We start from the raw sequence: 21,702 nt of genomic DNA, 5'->3' as shown, positions 1-21,702 counted from the left end.
ATACTCTGAATACGACTGAAACAGATCCTAAGATCCAGAGAGAGTGATAACATGTGCCGAATCGTGGATTTTCACTTATCATCCGGAAACTGTCAATCCGTGCAATGGAAAGATCGAACTTCACCGAGAGAGAAAACAGTTCGAATGAGCAAATCGATATTACAAAGGATTATGTTTTTTTCTATATTTATGCAATTTATCTTCACTGGGTTTGTGAACGTCATACTATTAATCAACATTACTGGCTTCCGGTTATTCTTCACCTTCGTGAGGAAATACGAAAAAAGCGACCAGAATTGTGCAGCAACGGGTTCTGCATCGAGACAACGCACCGGCTCTAACTGCATTGTATGTTAAGAAGGTTCTACAGCGTCCCGGTGTTAAGACTGTCCACGTTATGCACCCGACCTAACACCGTGTGACTTTTATCTATTCCACAAGATCAAATCTGCAGTAGAACAAAATAACGGCAGACCGTTAACACAGTGAAAGAAAAAGCGGCACGCGTGTTCGAGGAGCTCACAGAGGAAGACTTACAGCACTGTTTCCATAAACGTAACATTCGCGTCCAAAGTTGCAGGGATAGAGGGGCGTATACTTAAGGCCACAGTAACTAAATATGTACGTACGTTTTACACCCACACGTAACACGTTTCATACGTATATTTAACGTCACCCATATTTCTACACAAGTTTGATACGTACCTGTGGCGAATTTCGGCCTGCAGTTTCACCTCATCTCAGTCCCGAGAAGATCTGTAATTCTGTCTCGGTAAGACATACGCAAAACGTCGTGGACACTATTTCAACGTCTTTCGAAAATGGAAAAAAACCAGTTTTTACGTCTGTAATAAGGTAAGTAGTTCATCTCATTTATTCGTTGTCTTTTTCCTTTCCGCTAAGTAGAATGAATGGACTGTTGTGCCATACTGACAACAGTAACTGATGGCCATTCTGAGAAAACAAAGTTCTGTCTTTCGTGGAAATGTCGGTATAAAATCTAAGTCTGCCCTACCACTGTTATTTCCTGTACCGCCTTCCAACGAAGCGTGCACGTGTTCCGTATACCTCTGGACTGCCGCTGGCCAACCGTACGTAACCGCTTAGCGGCGTTCCTGCAGTTCCTTTTCGACGTCGCCATATCTCCCGCATTCTCTCGGCTCTGGGCATTTTAGGCTTCTTGGATTCCTTTCGACGCGAGACTTCTCCTGACTGCGTTTTCTACAATTCTGAGCATCTTTACGAGTCATACGAGACGACATAATTTATTACTCTATAATTTTCAGTTTAGTGTCAATAGGGGATCAGTCAAAAAGGAAATACTTGTATTTTTTTTCTTCTTAAATAAAGTTTCTTAAGTGAAACACCGGTGCTTTTCCGAGTACTGCAGTCCTTGCAAAATGTCCGACATCGATGTTCGTATTAGACAGCGTTCTGTGATAGAATTCTTGAAAGCGGACGTTCGCATTCGTGAAACACTGAAAATGTGTACGGTGACGCAACAGTGGATGTCTTTTGGAACCAGAATCAAATAGGCATTCAGTGGAATGGCACCACAGAAACTCACCGAAGAAGAAAAAGTTGAAAACTGTCCGATCGGTTGGGGAAGTGATGGTTACAGTATTCTGGGATGCAGACGGTGTGATACTGGTCGAATTTTTGCACTAAGGATGCACAAAAAATTCTGTCCGAGACGTCAGAAACCTCGGACACGTCGAAGCACGTCTTTAGCGTGTTTTCCCGACAAAAGCTATGACGGATGTTCTTGTTTCGCATGAAAATGCAAGACCACAGGCCGTTCATCATATCACTGAAGAGATTGCTCCGATCTGTCACCTGTCACCTCTCGCCATCAGGCAGCTGTTCGCGGTGCTAAGAGCAGCTCACTGTGGGGTTCACTTTTAAGAAGAGAAGGCGTGAAAACGTCCGATATACGGCAACGTGCGGTACGTTCCCTTTACCTATTGTGACACTGAGCTCTTAGGTCGTAAACTGTTCCGGCAGTCTGTGACTCGCTGTGTTTGTCTAGTTACAGCGGGCGTTGACGATAATCTACGCCGGTAATGACTTGTCCGCTGGGGAAGAGGGAGCTGTTCTGCTTTCAGCGCTAGAGACACTTGTCTGCGGCTCACAAAAACTGCACAATCGTTCTTCCGCTATGGTATTTTGTGTCGCTGTCTGAGGTGTTGCCAACTGCCGAATGTTTTTCTGTGATTATTTAATTTCTGAGTGACTTCTGATAACTATTTCTTGTATTTAGCCAAGTTCAACTGTGCGCCGTTATTTTCGTGTGTTTTAGTAGTACAGCCAGTCACAGGCTGTGGTAGTGGTGCTGTGCCGCAGGCCTTATACGTCACTCACCACCCATCAGATTCTACATTTGTACTTTGCGGAGAGTACTTCTAGCAGCAGATTGCCCCACCCCCCGCCCCCTCCCCACGGTCTCCTGTTCCATTCACAAATGGCGCATGTGAAGAATGAGTGTGGGTAGGGCTCCGTGCGATGTATCTGCTGTGCCATCGGTGCACTGTAGAACTTCGACATCGCGGGTACGGAGCGACCTTCAGTTTGCATCTATGCGATGTGAGTGGGCTTACAACGCAACTCACGTTATCATAATTTTCGACACTTTTCAGCACGATCTAAATAAACTCTCTGAAGCATTTGTCGCAACGCTAAGCTGCCGTATCCGAGCCCCCTACGAGGAGTTTACAGATAGGAACTTCCAAACCGACTTGTGGCCCCTGGGTGTGAGGCAACCCCGCCAACTAGGCAGCCTGTTGGCTTGCCTATCCCTCAGCAGAAGCAGGCAGCGCTTGTGAGATGGTGTTTAATTAAAGTGTTCGATCCCGTTGATGTTGTTATTGTTGTTGTTGTTGTGGTCTTCAGTCCGAAGAGTGGTCTGACGCAGCTCTCCACTCTAGCTTGTCCTGTGTAGGTCTCTTCAATTCCACATAACTACTGCACCTTACATCCACTTCAACCTTCCTAGTGTGAACGAGGCTAACTTTTCCCGGTAGCTTGGTTGTTGCTGAAGTGACAGAGATAAACTGTTATCCCTAAATAAACAAGACTAGTTTAAACAAGTATTTTGTGTCACTTAGTTCCACTGGTGAAATCCAAGTTCAGCTACTCAAATTTACCTGGAACACGTCTAGTGGTTCTCCTAGGACGCTGTACAGTTGAGATGGTCATAAAAGGAAGTGTCTGTGTGTGTGTGTGTGTGTGTGTGTGTGTGTGTGTGTGTGTGTGTGTGTGTGTGTGTAGTCTTAAGACAAAATCTGACGAGCTAAACTTCAGGTAAAATCCAATCACGCATTCAAGTTCCCCTCCCGAGGAAGAACTGTAGTTGTCACCAGGGATTTGTAGGTCACGGACTCCAGCTTTTGTACACGTTGTAAATAACGATCTGCTTCGTCAATTTTAGCCGTGCTATCTACTGAATTTCAAGGGGACTATTCTAAAGCTCTCTCTAAATCAAGAAATGCTATAAACGTACGATCGGCTTTCCTTAATCATCTTGTAAGGTAAGTCGTAGAATCAGTACCGCCTCTCGTGTTCCTAGATTTCTTCGGTGCGCAAACCGATCGTTTCTCCCAGTACTTCCATTCCTCTGTAAATAATTCTTGAAGTATTCTGTAAGTTGACTTACTGATGCGGCAGTTCGGTAATACTCACGCCTGTCAGAGACAGCTTTAATTAGAATAGGATTTATTACATTCGTCGGGTGTATTTCGCCCATCTCGTGCACTTCGCACACTACGTGGAATACATTGCAGAGCATCTCAAACTGCCAAGGACCTGAGTAGTTCCCGGGGACTGTGCTCTGGCAGACCCCTCTAACAGCACCACACCTCCCAGGGATCGCCTCCCTCCCAGAGGCGGCGCCCCCGGCAGCACCTGTTCTTCGCGGCCCCCAGCGCTGCTGCGGCGCGGCGACGCACCTGCAGGCCGAAGCGCACGGCCTCCCAGGGCGGCACGGGCTGCTCGCCCCTGGCGCGCGCCCCCAGCAGGTCCCAGCCGCGCGTCAGCTCCGCCACGTAGCGCACCAGCGGCTCCGGGTTCAGCTGCGAGGAGAACACAACACAGCACACTCAAACATGTCGTAACTGTAAACACAGGTCACTTACACCACTGACCACTATAATTGTTACACCAAGAAGGAATGAAGATGATAAACGGGTATTCATTGGACAAATATACTAGAACTGACATCAAACAGAGCTTGGATGGCGTGTACAGGTACAGCTGCCCACGCAGCTTCAATACGATACCACAGTTCATGAAGAGTAGTAGTTCAAATGGCTCTGGGACTTAACTGCTGAGGTCATCAGTCCCCTACAACTTAGAACTACTTAAACCTAACTAACCTAAGGACATCACACACATCCATGCCCGAGGCAGGATTCGAACCTGCGACTGTACCGGTCACTCGGTTCCAGACTGTAGCGCCTAGAACCGCACGGCCACACCGGCCGGTCCAAGAGTAGTGACCGGCGTATTGTGACGAGCCAGTTGCTCGGCCACCATTGACCAGACGTTTTCAATTAGTGAGAGATCTGGAGAATGTGCTGGCCAGGGCAGCAGTCGAACATTTTCTGTATCCAGAAAGGCGCGTACAGGACCTGCAACATGCGGTCGTGCATTATCCTGCTGAAATGTAGGGTTTCGTAGGGACCGAATGAAGAGTAGAGCCATGGGTCATAACACACTTGAAATTTAACGTCCACTGTTCGAAGTGCCGTCAATGCGAACAAGAGGTGCCCGAGAGGTGTAACCAACGGCACCCCATACCATCACGCCGGGTGATACGCCAGTACGGCGGTGACGAATACACGCTTCCAATGTCCGTTCACCGCGATGCCGCCAAACACGGATGCGACCACCATGATGCTGTAAACAGAACCTGGATTCATGCGAAAAAATGACGTTTTGCCATTCGTGCACCCAGGTTCGTCATTGAGTACTCCATCGCAGGCGCTCCTGTCTGTGATGCAGCGTCAAGGGTAACCGCAGCCGTAGTCTCCGAGCTGATACTCCATGCTGCTGCAAACGTCGTCAAACTGTTCGTGCAGATGGTTGTTGTCTTGCAAACGTCCCCATCTGTTGACTCAGGGATCGAGTTACAGCCATGCGGATAAGATGCCCTTTCATCTCGACTGCTAGTGATACGAGGCCGTTGGGGTCCAGCACGGCGTTCCGTATTACCTTCCTGAACCCACCGATTCCATATTTTGCTAACAGTCATCGGATCTCAACCAACGTGACCAGCAATGTCGCGATACGATAAACCGCAATCGCGATAGGCTACAATCAGACCTTTATCAAAGTCTGATACGTGATGGTACGCATTTCTCCTCCTTACACGAGGCATCACAACAACGTTTCACCAGGCAACGCCGGTCAACTGCTGTTTATGAGAAATCGGTTGGAAACTTTCCTCATGTCAGCACGTTGTAGGTGTCGCCACAGGCGTCAACCTTGTCTGAATGGTCTGAAAACCTAATCATTTGCATATCACAGCATCTTCTTCCTGTCGGATAAATTCCGCGTCTGTAGCACGCCATCTTCGTGGTGTAGCAATTTTAATGGCAAGTAGTGTAGCTTCCAAAGACACCGAAAGCAAACGCAAAATGTATCTATTTACAAAAGCAGATAAATATGAGGTTGATGCCTTCCTAAAGGACATCTTGACATTGAGGCTCTTTCACCTGTGTTTGTCTACAAACAGATTTCTGTTTGGACGGGGTCGGTCTTGAGCAAAACATAATTTTGATCTTCTATTTTCCAGGCATGTTTCACAGATCTTACATTATCATCAGTCGACTTTTATTACACTGAAGTGGCAAAGAAACTGGTTTAGGAGTGCGTGTTCAACTACAAAAATGGTTCAAATGGCTCTGAGCACTATGGGACTCAACATCTTAGGTCATAAGTCCCCTAGAACTTAGAACTACTTAAACCTAACTAACCTAAGGACATCACACACACCCATGCCCGAGGCAGGATTCGAACCCGCGACCGAAGCAGTCCCGCGGGTCCGGACTGCAGCGCCAGAACCGCTAGACCACCGCGGCCGGCTGTTCAACTACAGAGTTACGTAAACAGGCAGAATACGGCGCTGCGATCGGCAACGCCTATATGAGACAACAAGTGTCTGGAGCAGTTGTTAGATCGGTTACTGCTGCTACAATGGCAAGTTATCAAGATTTAAATGAGTTTGAACGTGGCGTTATAGTCGGCGCACGAGCGATGGGTCACAGCTTCTCCGAGGCAGCGATGAAGTGGGGATTTTCCCGTACGAGCATTTCACGAGTGTACCGTGAATATCAGGAATCGGATAAAACATCAAATCTCAGAAAGCGCCTAGGCCTGAAAAAGATCCTGCAAGAACGGCACCAACGACGATTGAAGAGGATCGTTCAACGTGACAGAAGTGCAACCATTCAGCAAATTGCTGCAGATTTCAATGCTGGACCATCAACAAGTGTCAGCGTGCGAACCATTCAATGACACATCATCGATATGGGCTTTCGGAGCTGAGGACCCACTCGTGTGCTCTTGATGACAGCACGACACAAAGCTTTACGCCTCGTCTGGGCTCGTCAACACCGACATTGGACTCTTGAAGATTGGAAACATGTTGCCTGGTCAGGCGGGTCTCTGTTCAGATTGTATCGAGCGGATGGACGTGTACGGATATGGAGACAACCTGATGAATCCATGGCGCCTGCATGTCGGCAGGTCACAGTTCAAGCTGGCGGAGGTTCTGTAATAGTGTGGGTCGAGTGCAGTTGAAATGATACGGGACGCCTGATACGTCTAGGTACGACTCTTACAGGTTATATGTATGATCACCTGCATCCATTCATGTCCACTGTGCATTCCGATGGACAATTCCAGCAGAACAACGCGACACCTTACACGTCTAGAATTGCTACAGAGTGGCTGCAGGAACACTTCACTGCGTTTAAAACTTCCGCTGGCCACCAAACTCCAAAGACGTGACCATTATTGAGCGTATCTGGGGTGCCTTGCAATGTCCTGTTCCGAAGAGATCTCCACCCCCTTGTATTCTCACTGATTTATGGACAGCCCTGCAGGATTCATGGTGTCAATTCCCTCCAGCACTACATCAGATATTAGTCGATTCCATGCCACGTCGTTTTGCGACACTTCGGCATGCTCGCGGGGGCCCTACACATATAAGGAAACTGCACCAGTTTCTTTGGCTCTTCAGTGTATATTGCTATGAAAAAGGAAAACGCTGCCTACTACTTGTAGACATATAAATTTGAATTTTTAAGATAAATTTGAAAAAAAAAATTGTTCAAATGGCTCTGAGCACCATGGGACATAACATCTGAGGTCATCAGTCCCCTAGAACTTAGAACTACTTAAACCTATCTCACCTAAGGACAGCACACACATCCAAGCCCGCGGCAGGATTCGAACCTGCGACCTTAGCGGTCGTGCGGTACCAGACTGTAGCGCCTAGAACCGCTCGGCCACCCCGGCCAACAATTTGAAAAACTAACTTTTGTATATATGACTTGTCAGCACTTGTGGTTTTCCTGGGTTTTTATGTTTTTTGTTGAAATTGTTTTCCCTTACCTTTCCTATCTCCAACTGTACAGAACGTAATGTAGTATAGTTACTTACATCCAATTTTACGACTGGGAATTTTATGGTTGTGCCTAACATTAACTAATTCTTTTAGGAAGATTTTGAGTGTGTATGAGTGTATGAATGGGTGTGAGTTTTATTTGTTGAATTACTACTTTTTTATTTTTTAGGTTTTGTCTGGGGGCAGGGAGGCAGGGAGGCTGGTGTTCTCTGATATTTGTTAGAAGGCATAGAACTGAGTTCCCTTGCAGAGAGCTGTGTATTCATTTATTATTTCTCTTTCTTCAACTATGGCTTTTTGTTATTGACAGTTTTCTTCAATTATTAGTTTTTGTTGGAGGCTCTTGCTGCATTCGAGAATTTTCAAGTCAGTCTCGATGTTTGTTGGGATGTGTTCCATGTCTATGAGGCGTTCGACAAATGTATAACGACAGCTGCTACTTTTTAATGCTCTTCTGTGTTCTGTGTATCTGGTATTAAAGTTCCTGCCTGTCTATACTATGTATGTTGATTTTCAGTACTGGCACTTCACTTGGGGCCGACCGGAGTGGCCGTGCGGTTCTAGGCGCTACAGTCTGGAGCCGAGCGACCGCTACGGTCGCAGGTTCGAATCCTGCCTCGGGCATGGATGTGTGTGATGTCCTTAGGTTAGTTAGGTTTAATTAGTTCTAAGTTCTAGGCGACTGATGACCTCAGAAATTAAGTAGCATAGTGCTCAGAGCCGTTTTTGAACTTCACTTGGTAAATGCCAGATGTGTTGTGTTTCTGCTTGTATTGGTTGCCTTGTTTTTTAAATTTCTAAATGCTGCCTTAATAACTCAAATTTATGAGCGTACAAATTGTAAACAGCATTTTTCCTATTTCATAGAGGGATAACAAAAGTAACCGATGTTGGTGAAACTTCAGCGTAACATGTCTGGGAAATAACAGAAAAGATAAAAACTATGTTTTTCTCAAGGCGGTCCCTCTGCATAAACAAATCCTGAAAGACAGCTTCAAAAATGGCTCTGAGCACTATGGGACTCAACATCTTAGGTCATAAGTCCCCTAGAACTTAGAACTACTTAAACCTAACTAACCTAAGGACATCACACACACCCATGCCCGAGGCAGGATTCGAACCTGCGACCGTAGCAGTCCCGCGGTTCCGGACTGCAGCGCCAGAACCGCTAGACCACCGCGGCCGGCAAAGACAGCATTCACTCCTAATTAACCATGTAAGAGTATGCCAGATGTGACCTAATTTCAAAGAAACACTGTCTGAGGCAACCGAGAGATTTATACCGAATAAATTAGTAAGAGATGGTGCTGGTTCCCCTTCGTACACAAAACAGGCCAGAATACTATTGCGGAGGCAACGAAAAAAGCATGCCAAATTTAAAATAACGCAAAATCTCCTACACTGGTGATATTTTACTTAAGTTCAAAGCTTTGCGCGGACTTCAATGAGAGATGCTTTTATAACTTGCACGACCAAATTCTGTCTCTAAATCACACCGATTATCCAAAGAGATTCTGATTGTGTGTAAGGTACACAAATGGCACTGCGAACATGAGTAAATTGTGAGTAGATATCCTAGGTGTAGCGAAACAGCTTAAAATACTTAATAGAGGCAAGGCCTCCGGCAACATATATATCATATCATATCAGTATGGTTCCATTCATAGTATTCTGATACAATAGCCCCATATTTAGGAATCACATGAACAGCTTGGTCGACGAAAGACTGGATAGTTGCACAGGTCACACCAATACTCAAGAAAGGAAATAGAAGTAATCCGTTGAATTACGGACCTGTATCACCAACTTCATTAGATCCCTGCGAAACCCTACATTCCAGCAGGATAATGCACGACCGCATGTTGCAAGTCCTGTACAGGCCTTTCTGGATGCAGAAAAAGTTCGACTGCTGCCCTGGCCAGCACGTTCTCCAGATCTCTCACCAACTGAAAACATCTGGTCAATGGTGGCCGAGCAACTGGCTCATCACAATACGCAAGTCACTTGACGAACTGTGGTATCGTGTTGAAGCTGCATGGGCCATCCAAGCTCTGTTTGACTCAATGCCGAGGTGTATCAAGGCCATTATTACGGCCAGAGGTGGTTGTTCTGAGTACTGATTTCTCAGGATCTATGCACCCAAATTGCGTGAAAATGTAATCACATGTCAGTCATAGTATAATACAGGGTGATTCAAAAAGAATACCACAACTTTAAAAATGTGTATTTAATGAAAGAAACATAATATAACCTTCTGTTATACATCATTACAAAGAGTATTTAAAAACGTTTTTTTTCACTCAAAAACAAGTTCAGAGATGTTCAATATGGCCCCCTCCAGACACCCGAGCAATATCAACCCGATACTCCAACTCGTTCCACACTCTCTGTAGCATATCAGGCGTAACAGTTTGGATAGTTGCTATTATTTCTCGTTTCAAATCATCAATGGTGGCTGGGAGAGGTGGCCGAAACACCATATCCTTAACATACCCCCATAAGAAAAAATCGCAGGGGGTAAGATCAGGGCTTCTTGGAGGCCAGTGATGAAGTGCTCTGTCACGGGCTGCCTGGCGGCCGATCCATCGCCTCGGGTAGTTGACGTTCAGGTAGTTGCGGACAGATAAGTGCCAATGTGGTGGCGCTCCATCCTGCTGAAATATGAATTGTTGTGCTTCTTGTTCGAGCTGAGGGAACAGCCAATTCTCTAACATCTCCAGATACTGTAGTCCAGTTACAGTAGCACCTTCGAAGAAAAAGGGACCAAAAACTTTATTGGCTGAAATGGCACAGAAAACGTTCACCTTAGGCGAGTCACGTTCATACTGAGTTGTTTCCCGCAGATTCTCAGTGCCCCATATACAGACATTGTGACGGTTGACCTTCCCGTTAGTGTGGAAAGTTGCTTCATCACTAAACACAATCTTTGAAACGAAAGATTCATTTGTTTCCATTTGAGCAAGGATAAAATCACAGAAATCGATTCTTTTAATCTTATCAGCTGCAGACAGTGCTTGAACCAATTTCAGACGATAAGGTTTCATAACTAACCTTTTTCGTAGGACTCTCCATACAGCTGATTGTGGAATTTGCAGCTCTCTGCTAGCTCTGCGAGTCGATTTTCCTGGTCTCCGAACAAATGCTTGCTGGATGCGTGCTACATTTTCATCACTCGTTCTCGGCCGTTCAGAACTTTTCCCTTTGCACAAACACCCATTCTCTGTAAACTGTTTATACCGACGTTTAATACACCACCTATCAGGAGGTTTAACACCATACTTCGTTCGAAATGCACGCTGAACAACTGTCGTCGATTCACTTCTGCCGTACTCAATAACACAAAAAGCTTTCTGTTGAGCGGTCGCCATCTTAGCATCAACTGACGCTGACGCCTAGTCAACAGCGCCTCAAGCGAACAAATGTACAACTAAATGAAACTTTATAGCTCCCTTAATTCGCCGACAGATAGTGCTTAGCTCTGCCTTTTGTCGTTGCAGAGTTTTAAATTCCTAAATTTGTGGTATTCTTTTTGAATCACCCTGTATATTTGTCCAATGGATACCCGTTTGTCATCTGCATTTCTTCTTGGTATAGCAATTTTAATGGCTAGTAGTGTATTTTCACACTATTTCTAGACAGTTCACCACATACGGTTTTTAGGGGACTCTAGTAAGACGCGGATCGCATATGTAAAGATAGCGATCGTTATGAGGTAACGCCCGAATAGGTATGCAACACACCCAAGGTAGAGTTAACGTGGGTACAATCTTGAGTGAACAAAACTACGTGGAAAACTACCGTAGTCCGCTGTTAGTTCCGGTAGTCTACGGTAGCCTACGGTAGGCGCGGCACGCACCTGTCGCACGCCCGGCGTCTCCTCCCCGGGCGGCGGCGGGAAGGCGCTGAGCAGTGTGACGCGGTGCCCCCTGCTCGCCAGCTGCCGGCCCAGCGCCAGGAAGGGCGCCGTGTGGGAGCGCGTGCCGCCCAGCGTCGCCATCAGCACCTCCGCCCCCGCGGGCGTGAGCGGCAGCCGCGGCTGCTCCCAGCACCGGCCGCCCGCCGCCAGCCACAGCCACAGCCACGCCCACACCTGCGGCAGAGTCGTCCCAACTGTACGTGCTTCATACAACACAGTCACAAACAAAGTGTACCTACAGTACAGCCTGCATTACTACGATACTGCAGTCAGCTACCGCAGAAATCACCTGTAGTCATCCAGCTGGAAACCATCGCTGGCACTTCACCGGAGACATTCGTAACAGAAGAAAGGGCACAGGACCTCGTAGAGCGCCACTACCTGACAAACCAACCAAGCACGCACATGAGGCTGTCGAATCTCACTGGTACTGCGTGCACGTCTAGGTATACCATCAGTGGAAATGTAAATTACACTCTAACACAAAATAACGACGCACCGTGAAGGTATTATTCGAACCGGACGGAAATCGGTAGATGTGGTGTATTACTGCTTCAGGACAATTGGATGACGATTTCGAGAGCAAGAACTTTGCAAATTCGGCAAGTCAATAAGGCGTTTCCCCTTAAGCAAGCAGTTATTCGGCTTGACAGTGATTGACAGAGTTATTGCACGTCCTCCTGAGGGTTTTTTTTTTTTTGGTCATCAGTCTACTGACTGGTTTGATGCGGCCCGCCACGAATTCCTTTCCTATGCTAACCTCTTCATCTCAGAGTAGCACTTGCAACCTACGTCCTCAATTATTTGCTTGACGTATTCCAATCTCTGTCTTCCTCTACAGTTTTTGCCCTCTACAGCTCCCTCTAGTAGCGTGGAAGTCATTCCCTCGTGTCTTAGCAGATGACCTATCATCCTGTCCCTTCTCCTTATCAGTGTTTTCCACATATTCCTTTCCTCTCCGATTCTGCGTAGAACCTCCTCATTCCTTACCTTAACAGTCCACCTAATTTTCAACATTCGTCTATAGCACCACATCTCAAATGCTTCGATTCTCTTCTGTTCCGGTTTTCCCACAGTCCATGTTTCACTACCATACAATGCTGTACTCCAGACTTACATCCTCAGAAATTTCTTCCTCAAATTAAGGCCGGTATTTGATATTAGTAGACTTCTCTTGGCCAGAAATGCCTTTTTTGCCATAGCGAGTCTGCTTTTGATGTCCTCCTTGCTCCGTCCGTCATTGGTTATTTTACTGCCTAGGTAGCAGAATTACTTAACTTCATTGACTTCGTGACCATCAATCCTGATGTTAAGTTTCTCGCTGTTCTCATTTCTGCTACTTCTCATTACCTTCGTCTTTCTCCGATTTACTCTCAGACCATACTGTGTACTCATTAGACTGTTCATTCCGTTCAGCAGATCCTTTAATTCTTCTTCACTTTCACTCAGGATAGCAATGTCATCAGCGAATCGTATCATTGATATCCTATCACCTTGTATTTTAATTCCACTCCTGAACCTTTCTTTTATTTCCATCATTGCTTCCTCGATGTACAGATTGAAGAGTAGGGGCGAAAGGCTACAGCCTTGTCTTACACCCTTCTTAATACGAGCACTTCGTTCTTCGTCTACTCTTATTATTCCCTCTTGGTTGTTGTACATATTGTATATGACCCGTCTCTCCCTATAGCTTACCCCTACTTTTCCAGAATCTCGAACAGCTTGCACCATTTTATATTGTCGAACGCTTTTTCCAGGTCGACAAATCCTATGAAAGTGTCTTGATTTTTCTTTAGCCTTGTTTCCATTATTAGCCGTAACGTCAGAATTGCCTCTCTCGTCCCTTTACTTTTCCTAAAGCCAAACTGATCGTCACCTAGCGCATTCTCAATTTTCTTTTCCATTCTTCTGTATATTATTCTTGTAAGCAGCTTCGATGCATGAGCTGTTAAGCTGATTGTGCGATAATTCTCGTACTTATCAGCTCTTGCCGTCTTCGGAATTGTGTGGATGATGCTTTTCCGAAAGTCAGATGGTATGTCGCCAGACTCATATATTCTACACACCAACGTGAATAGTCGTTTTGTTGCCACTTCCCCCAATGATTTTAGAAATTCTGATGGAATGTTATCTATCCCTTCTGCCTTATTTGACCGTAAGTCTTCCAAAGCTCTTTTAAATTCCGATTCTAATACTGGATCCCCTATCTCTTCTTAATCGTCTCCTGTTTCTTCTTCTATCACATCAGACAAATCTTCAACCTCGTAGAGGCTTTCAATGTATTCTTTCCACCTATCTGCTCTCTCCTCTGCATTTAACAGTGGAATTCCCGTTGCACTCTTAATGTTACCACCATTGCTTTTAATGTCACCAAAGGTTGTTTTGACATTCCTGTATGCTGAGTCTGTCCTTTCGACAATCATATCTTTTTCGATGTCTTCACATTTTTCCTGCAGCCATTCCGCTTAGATTCCCTGCACTTCCTGTTTATTTCATTCCTCAGCGACTTGTATTTCTGTATTCCTGATTTTCCCGGAACATGTTTGTACTTCCTCCTTTCATCAAACTGAAGTATTTCTTCTGTTACCCATGGTTTCTTCGCAGCTACTTTCTTTGTACCTATGTTTTCCTTCCCAACTTCTGTGATGGCCCTTCTTAGAGATGTCCATTCTCTTCAACTGTACTGCCTACTGCGCTATTCCTTATTGCTGTATCTATAGCGTTAGAGAACTTCAAACGTATCTCGTCATTCCTTAGTACTTCCGTATCCCACTTCTTTGCGTATTGATTCTTCCTGACTAATGTCTTGAACTTGAGCCTACTCTTCATCACTACTATATTGTGATCTTAGTCTATATCTGCTCCTGGGTACGCCTTACAATCCAGTATCTGATTTCGGAATCTCTGTCTGACCATGATGTAATCTAATTGAAATCTTCCCGTATCTCCCGGCCTTTTCCAAGTATACCTCCTCCTCTTGTGATTCTTGAACAGGGTATTCGCTATTACTAGCTGAAACTTGTTATAGAACTCAATAAGTCTTTCTCCTCTTTCATTCCTTGTCCCAAGCCCATATTCTCCTGTAACCTTTTCTTCTACTCGTTCCCCTACAACTGAATTCCAGTCGCCCATGACTATTAGATTTTCGTCCCCCTTTACATACTGCATTATCCTTTCAATATCCTCATACACTTTCTCTATCTGTTCATCTTCAGCTTGCGACGTCGGCATGTATACCTGAACTATCGTTGTCGGTATTGGTCTGCTGTCGATTCTGATTAGAACAACCCGGTCACTGAACTGTTCACAGTAACACACCCTCTGCCCTACCTTCCTATTCATAACGAATCCTACACCTGGTATACCATTTTCTGCTACTGTTGATATTACCCGATACTCATCTGACCAGAAATCCTTGTCTTCCTTCCACTTCACTTCACTTCACTGACCCCTACTATATCTAGATTGAGCCTTTGCATTTCCCTTTTCAGATTTTCTAGTTTCCCTACCACGTTCAAGCTTCTGACATTCCACGCCCCGACTCGTAGAACGTTATCCTTTCGTTGATTATTCAATCTTTTTCTCATGGTAACCTCCCCGTTGGCAGTCCCCTTCCGGAGATCCGAATGGGGGACTATTCCGGAATCTTTTGTCAATGGAGAGATCATCATGACACTTCTTCAATTACAGGCCATATGTCCTGTGGATACACGTTACGTGTCTTTAATGCAGTGGTTTCGATTGCCTCCTGAGGTATACTGTTCAAATTCTCTCCAATTGGCGAGTTAGATGGTCAGAATCCCAAGTTTGTTGGACGACTCTGCCCACTAGGCTCCAAACATTCTAAATTGGGGAGAGCTCCAGTGGCCTTGCTGACTAAGGTCGTAGAATTTGACAAGAATGGAGACAAGCAGTAGAAACCCCCACCGTGCAAGGGCGGGCATTATCTTGCTAAAATGTAAGCCCAGGATGTCTTGCCCTGAAGAGCAAGAAAACGAGGAGTACCTTCGACGTACCGCTTTGTTGCAAGTGTGCCGCGGATCACAATCAAAGGGGTCCTGCTATGACATGAAATGGTTTCCCAGACTATCAACTCCCGATTGTCGGCCAGGCGACAACCAGGTTTGTATCCCACTACTGTGTCGGGGATCTCCACACATGTCTTCGCTGGTTCACTGGTCGTTCCGGCTCAGTCATCATTGAAGACAATTCTACTTCAGTCATTGTGACCGAGCGAGGTGGCGCAGTGGTTAGGACACTGGACTAGCATTCGGGAGACGACGGTTCACACCCGCGTCCGGCCACCTGGTTCGTTCTCCGCGATTTCTCTAAACCACTCCAGGCAAATGCCAGGATGGTTCCTTTGAAAGGGCACCACCGATTACCATGCCAATCTTTGACACAATCCGAGATCGTCGACGGGATGGTAGACACTAACCTCCTCCTCCTGCTCCAGTCAATGAGACGGCGGGCCGAGTGGGCGCGCCCCAGACAGTGCTGGAGCGTCGCCTGCCGTATGGCCCAACATCCGGGAGTGGTGGCGTGTGGCGCCGCTTCTTTCCACTGCAGGCCTCCTTTGTTTGCCATCTGTGGCACTCTTAGAGCACACCGGTTCGTCCAGAACATGCTACGCCTGCTTTTGTTGACCTTCATGGCAAACCAGCCTGGGCTTACATTTCAGCAGGATAATTCCCACCCCGCACACGGCAGGAGTTTCTACTGCTTGTCCTCGCGCTTGCCAAACCTTACCTTCCCTTCGTCGGATCTCCCCACACTTGAGAATGTTTGGAGCATTATCGGCGTAGTCCTCCAACCAGATCAGGATTTTGACGTTGTATGCGCCAACAGCACAGAATCTAGCAAGAAATGCTTCAGGAAGACATCCGACAACATCAGTCAACGTCACCCCATACCACTGCTTGCACAAGGGCCAAAGGTGGGCCAACGAGTTACTGACTCTCTCACTTTGTAAAGCTCTTTCTGTTTAGCAAATAATCCATTTTCCTGAGATTGAAACCATTTGTCCATTCCATTCGGATGATTCCTTCCTGATGAATGTTTCGGACAGGTAGAACGGATGCCAGAGTGCGTTAGTCTTTTTCGTATTCAGTGTCTCTACTTTGCCTCATAGGGTACGTAAGGGGAGTGATCAGAGTCACATATCGAGTGATCACTGTAAAGGACACGGAGATGCAGCGTACTCGTGTGAGTCAGCATTATCGGCACCTGACAGATTGAAATGGGGCTTTCTGTGGATCTCCATTTGATCGAATGATTGAAATGTCCAGCATCCAGATTTGTAAGGCACTCGGATGCGACAGTGGCCCAATGTCGGACTGCATATTCGTCGTCAAAGCTCGGGTCTACCACAGCTGACTGCCATCGAGGAGGACGGCCGCACTGTGCACCAAGGAGATCGTGAGCCCTGTCATCCGGGAACAACTAACTGACTCCTCGCAGTGTTCTGTGTCATCTCGCACCACTGGTCAGCGACTAGCTGCAGCCGGACAAGCAATTACGATACCGCGTGTAGGCCGCCACTAACACCACAACACAACCAATTGCGTTCCGAGTGGTGCCGTGACAGACAAGCGTGGGCTGCTGACGAATGGCGGCGCATCCTATCCAGCGTTGAACTCTGGTTCTGCACCGCCCCAGGTGAGCACCGCCAACGAGTCTCGTGGAGACGTGTCGAGGTGTCCCACTCACTGGAGTTGCACTCTTGGCATTTGAGGAGTCATCGGGCAGGGCTTCAGGTTGTGGCTGCCAGGGATTAACTTTTATGGCACAATGGTGTGATTAATCATGTGTCACCTCTAACATGACAGTAACGTGATGCCACTCTTCAGCAGGATAATGCTCGTCTACCTGTGTCACGTATGTCGGTAAAGTACAGTATATGCACTCCCGTGGCCAGCGAGACCCTTACATCCACCCCAAGTAGAATGTACGTGGGGCCAGCTCAGATGTCAACTGCAGCCTGGTGTCACTATCCGAGAGATGGAGGACCAGTTAGAACAGCTGTGGAATAGCTTGCCTCAGGAGAGAATATAAAAGCTTTACGACAGCCTTCCCGACTGAATCTGTGCGTGCATCCAGGCCAGAAGGCCTGATGAGGGGACTCACACTGCCAAGTCGTTCGTAAATTTGACTCGATTTTGTAATCACCGGAACAGAATCTCGTACTCTCTTAACACGTCACGTTTCCTCCTCCTCCAATGCTGCTTCACTAAGTACAGTAACTAGTATCTCTTGTAACGCCAGTTCACCAAAAGTATCTGGAACCACACAGCATGCAGTGCGACTGGGAATAACTGCGGCTATTGCAGTCTATAAAGAAAGATCATGTGACTGGCGCATATAACCACAGGCCCATCTAAGGAACTTCAGTTTTTTACAGAATTATGCGACTTTTATTCCTCACTTCTGACGACTTTTCTGGAAATTTCCGTGTAGCAATCGAATACTACGGGCGTAAGGCAGTTACGTGGCCGATTAATAACGTCGCAGGGGCTGTTATGTCTACAGACATTTATAGTCTGTTCATCTAAACTCGTCCCTGACGTAAACGAAGGTTGCTCTGGAACTAGACACGGTTAATGGCATAATGTGTTTGCTTCGCCCAAAGCGAGGGACTGCAAAGTAACAAACACTGGTCGGGAATATTTTCTTTGTTAGTAATTACAACCGTTTCTTATTTCTGGTTAGTTATTTAAAGACTATTAATATTTTACGAACAAGAAATAAAATCTTTTCTTTATTATAGAGCACAATAAAGTTATTGTACAATAGGTACCATAGGAAATAAGATTTCCTTATTCTCTATTTTTTGAACATTTATACAATTAGCAATTTATTCGGTACCATGGTACATTTATTCCATGTAGGCTTTCACGGTCGGCGTCTTCATCAGTAAACACTTCCGGGCTAAGTTGCCGTGGTCGATCTGTAGAACTTCTTCTCCCTGACGTTTCGTTCTCAACTACGGAGAACACCTCGGAAGATGTTCTCCGTAGTTGAGAACGAAACGTCAGGGAGAAGAAGTTCTACAGATCGACCACGGCAACTTAGCCCGGAAGTGTTTACTGATGATGGTACATTTAATTTGTTGTGGTCAATATTTTTTAGCTGTGTAGTTTGTCGGAGGAATGCATTTCATTTTTTGGAAGAATACACCACCGTTTCACTGTATATTTCTTGTGTACAATCTAGATTTTCGCTTTCATGGCTTTATTGACTCCATTGTTCTTCGACCATGTGACAAATAGACAGTTCGACACATTTGATTAAGTAATATAAATGGTACAGAGTTAAAGTTTTGTGGGATTAGTTAAAATGAAGCAAGACTTGTGTTTACTTGTTTTGTGCTGACTCTCCCAGATATGAAGCGCTTGTAGCTAAGTCCTTGAAGACTAACTTTGTACCATTTATGCCACGTTAAGCAAATGTGCTGAACTGTTTATCTGTCATCCTGCACACTACACAGCAAAATAATGTTAATAGTTTAAGAACATTGTACTGGATAATGGTGTGAAAACAGAAATCTAGAGTGTACACCAGAAATATACAGAAATATACAGTCAAATGGCGGTGTATTCTTTCACAAATTGTGTATGACCGTGGCTCAGTACCATCGATAACTTTTTAATATATTTCATTTTAATTGAGCCTACTGACAAGATTATAAAGGCAGCCTATGTAGTGGGACAGTTCTACCTTACTAAATTAGGCTATTAAGTAAATTTTTATGTAAAGTTAAAGAGAACACCATTCGGTTGACAAAGTGATGCATACAGCTAGTACAGAGTAGGTTCGCGAAACGTTGTGAACAAAGTTTCGCTCCCACGGGGAGCCGTATAATATCCCTTGGCCCGTACTAATGGTTAGAATTCGTGAATCGATTCAGTGGACAGAGGATTGTGGGGTTTAGTGGAGCAATGGGAAAGCGTCGCCTGGTCGGACGGAACACATTTCTTCCTACGCAGAGGGCTGGTGGTAAGGTTTCTCGGCGGTGTCATCTGGTATTGGCAGCAACTGAGAGTCAGTGCGGCATGCACTGCCGTAAGAAGTCTTTACTGCGAAGAGCGGCTGGAAACCGAGTGAAAGGCGGACTGCTGTACACGACCGTGACGCGCGGGGCCAGAGGATCCTACAGGCGGCTCGGTTCAGCCAGCGCAGCCCGCGGTTTCCGCCCCAGAAGAGACGGAAGTGGACCGCGGAGAGCTGTGGCCGGTGTTTTGCCGTACGCGGCCGCTCTGCGCTGGCGGTGGTGCTGCTTTCCCTACCGGCTATCGAAGTCTCCGGGCGGAAACTCGCCGCTCCGGGGGCAGAGAGGCGGCCGCGTCGCGGAAACGCCGCCAGGGAAAGCACCCGAGGTCCGGGACAGAGCCGACGCCAGGAGGCGGCCAAGGCAGTAGATCAGAGAAAGGCTACTTTACATAACACAAGTTATAGCACTAACAGTCTTGTACCCTCTTTGTACAGTAAATATTGATAAAGGGGAAGGCGGGGTGAAGCGGCCACTAAGGGCAATTGAATTTTCAAAATGGTTCAAATGGCTCTGAACACTATGGGACTTAACATATTAGGTCATCAGTCCCCTAGAACTTAGAACTACTTAAACCTAACTAACCTAAGGACAGCACATACATCCATGCCCGAGGCAGGATTCGAACCTGCGGCCGTAGCAGTCACGCGGTTCCGGACTGCAGCGCCTCGAACCGCACGGCCACCGCGGCCGGCTTGATTTTCACCAAACCGTTTTTCTGATAGAAGCTTGCCGCTTACGCATTTTGAATCTGCATAATAAGGTATCACGCTATATACTACAAGTAAAAAATATATAACGAGCAGGATCTATAAGAATTTTTCTGAAGCCTTACATACTGACAGTGCTCCCAACTTAACAGGGTCACGACGCCAGTTCGGGCATACACACACACACGTGAAGCGGGCGGCAGGTGAAGTAAGGCCACTGGCTTCCCATCTTCCTTTAAGTGCAGATACTTTGTTGTTCTTCGAATGAAATGTCAACAGATTCCTCCACAAATATGATGAGCTGGATTGTCTGCCTTTCTGCTCCACAGTCGCATTTCGGAATTGTGTTTAGTTCACATTTATACTATGAGTCCGCACATTTTCAATGGCCGGTTCTAATTGGGCTTCGAATGATGCAGAATTTTCCTCGGCAGTAGAAACCAGTCTGTTTTTCGGAGGAATAATGGAACCTCTTGAGATCCACGTTTACAGTATCTTTCCAGGCTTTCTTCCAGCTCCCACTCTTTATAGTTTTTTAGAGCGGTACTGTAGGTTAAAACAAGAAATTGCAAAAAGGTGGGAATTTAAGGAGATGGGACCTGGATAAACTGAAAGAACCAGAGGTTGTAGAGAGTTTCAGGGAGAGCATAAGGGAACAATTGACAGGAATGGGGGAAAGAAATACAGTAGAAGAAGAATGTGTAGCTCTGAGGGATGAAGTAGTGAAGGCAGCAGAGGATCAAGTAGGTAAAAAGACGAAGGCTAGTAGAAATCCTTGGGTAACAGAGGAAATATTGAATTTAATTGATGAAAGGAGAAAATATAAAAACGCAGTAAATCAAGCAGGCAAAAAGGAATACAAACGCCTCAAAAATGAGATCGACAGGAAGTGCAAAATGGCTAGGCAGGGATGGCTAGAGGACAAATGTAAAGATGTAGAGGCTTGTCTCACTAGGGGTATGATAGATACTGCCTACAGGAAAATTAAAGAGACCTTTGGAGATAAGAGAACCACTTGTATGAATATCAAGAGCTCAGATGGAAACCCAGTTGTAAGTAAGGAAGGGAAAGCAGAAAGGTGGAAGGAGTATATAGAGGGTCTATACAAGGGCGGTGTACTTGAGGACAATATTATGGAAATGGAAGAGGATGTAGATGAAGATGAAATGGGAGATACGATACTGCGTCAAGAGTTTGACAGAGCACTGGAAGACCTGAATCGAAACAAGGCCCCGGGAGTAGACAACATTCCATTAGAACTACTGACGGCCTTCGGAGAGCCAGTCCTGACAAAACTCTACCATCTGGTGAGCAAGATGTACGAGACAGGCGAAATTCACTCAGACTTCAAGAAGAATATAATAATTCCAATCCCAAAGAAAGCAGGTGCTGACAGATGTGA

At 46.0% G+C, this 21,702-nt stretch overlaps 1 protein-coding gene across 1 annotated transcript in view; it reads right to left on the bottom strand.

Annotated features, from left to right (window-relative positions):
- The window catches only part of LOC126209789 (UDP-glucuronosyltransferase 2C1-like), a 231,659-nt gene that overhangs the window by 57,343 nt on the left and 152,614 nt on the right, over window positions 1-21,702 (bottom strand). Inside the window, exons 2-3 of the mRNA XM_049938928.1 lie at window positions 11,484-11,717; window positions 3,855-4,067 (exon numbers count right to left, since the gene is read on the bottom strand). Of these exons, the coding sequence (XP_049794885.1) occupies window positions 3,855-4,067; window positions 11,484-11,717 (447 nt within the window). The remainder of the gene's footprint in view (window positions 1-3,854; window positions 4,068-11,483; window positions 11,718-21,702) is intronic.

This window comes from Schistocerca nitens, chromosome 10 (assembly GCF_023898315.1).
Source record: "Schistocerca nitens isolate TAMUIC-IGC-003100 chromosome 10, iqSchNite1.1, whole genome shotgun sequence".
Lineage (NCBI taxonomy): Eukaryota > Metazoa > Arthropoda > Insecta > Orthoptera > Acrididae > Schistocerca > Schistocerca nitens.
This window is presented reverse-complemented; position numbering and strand designations above follow the sequence as displayed.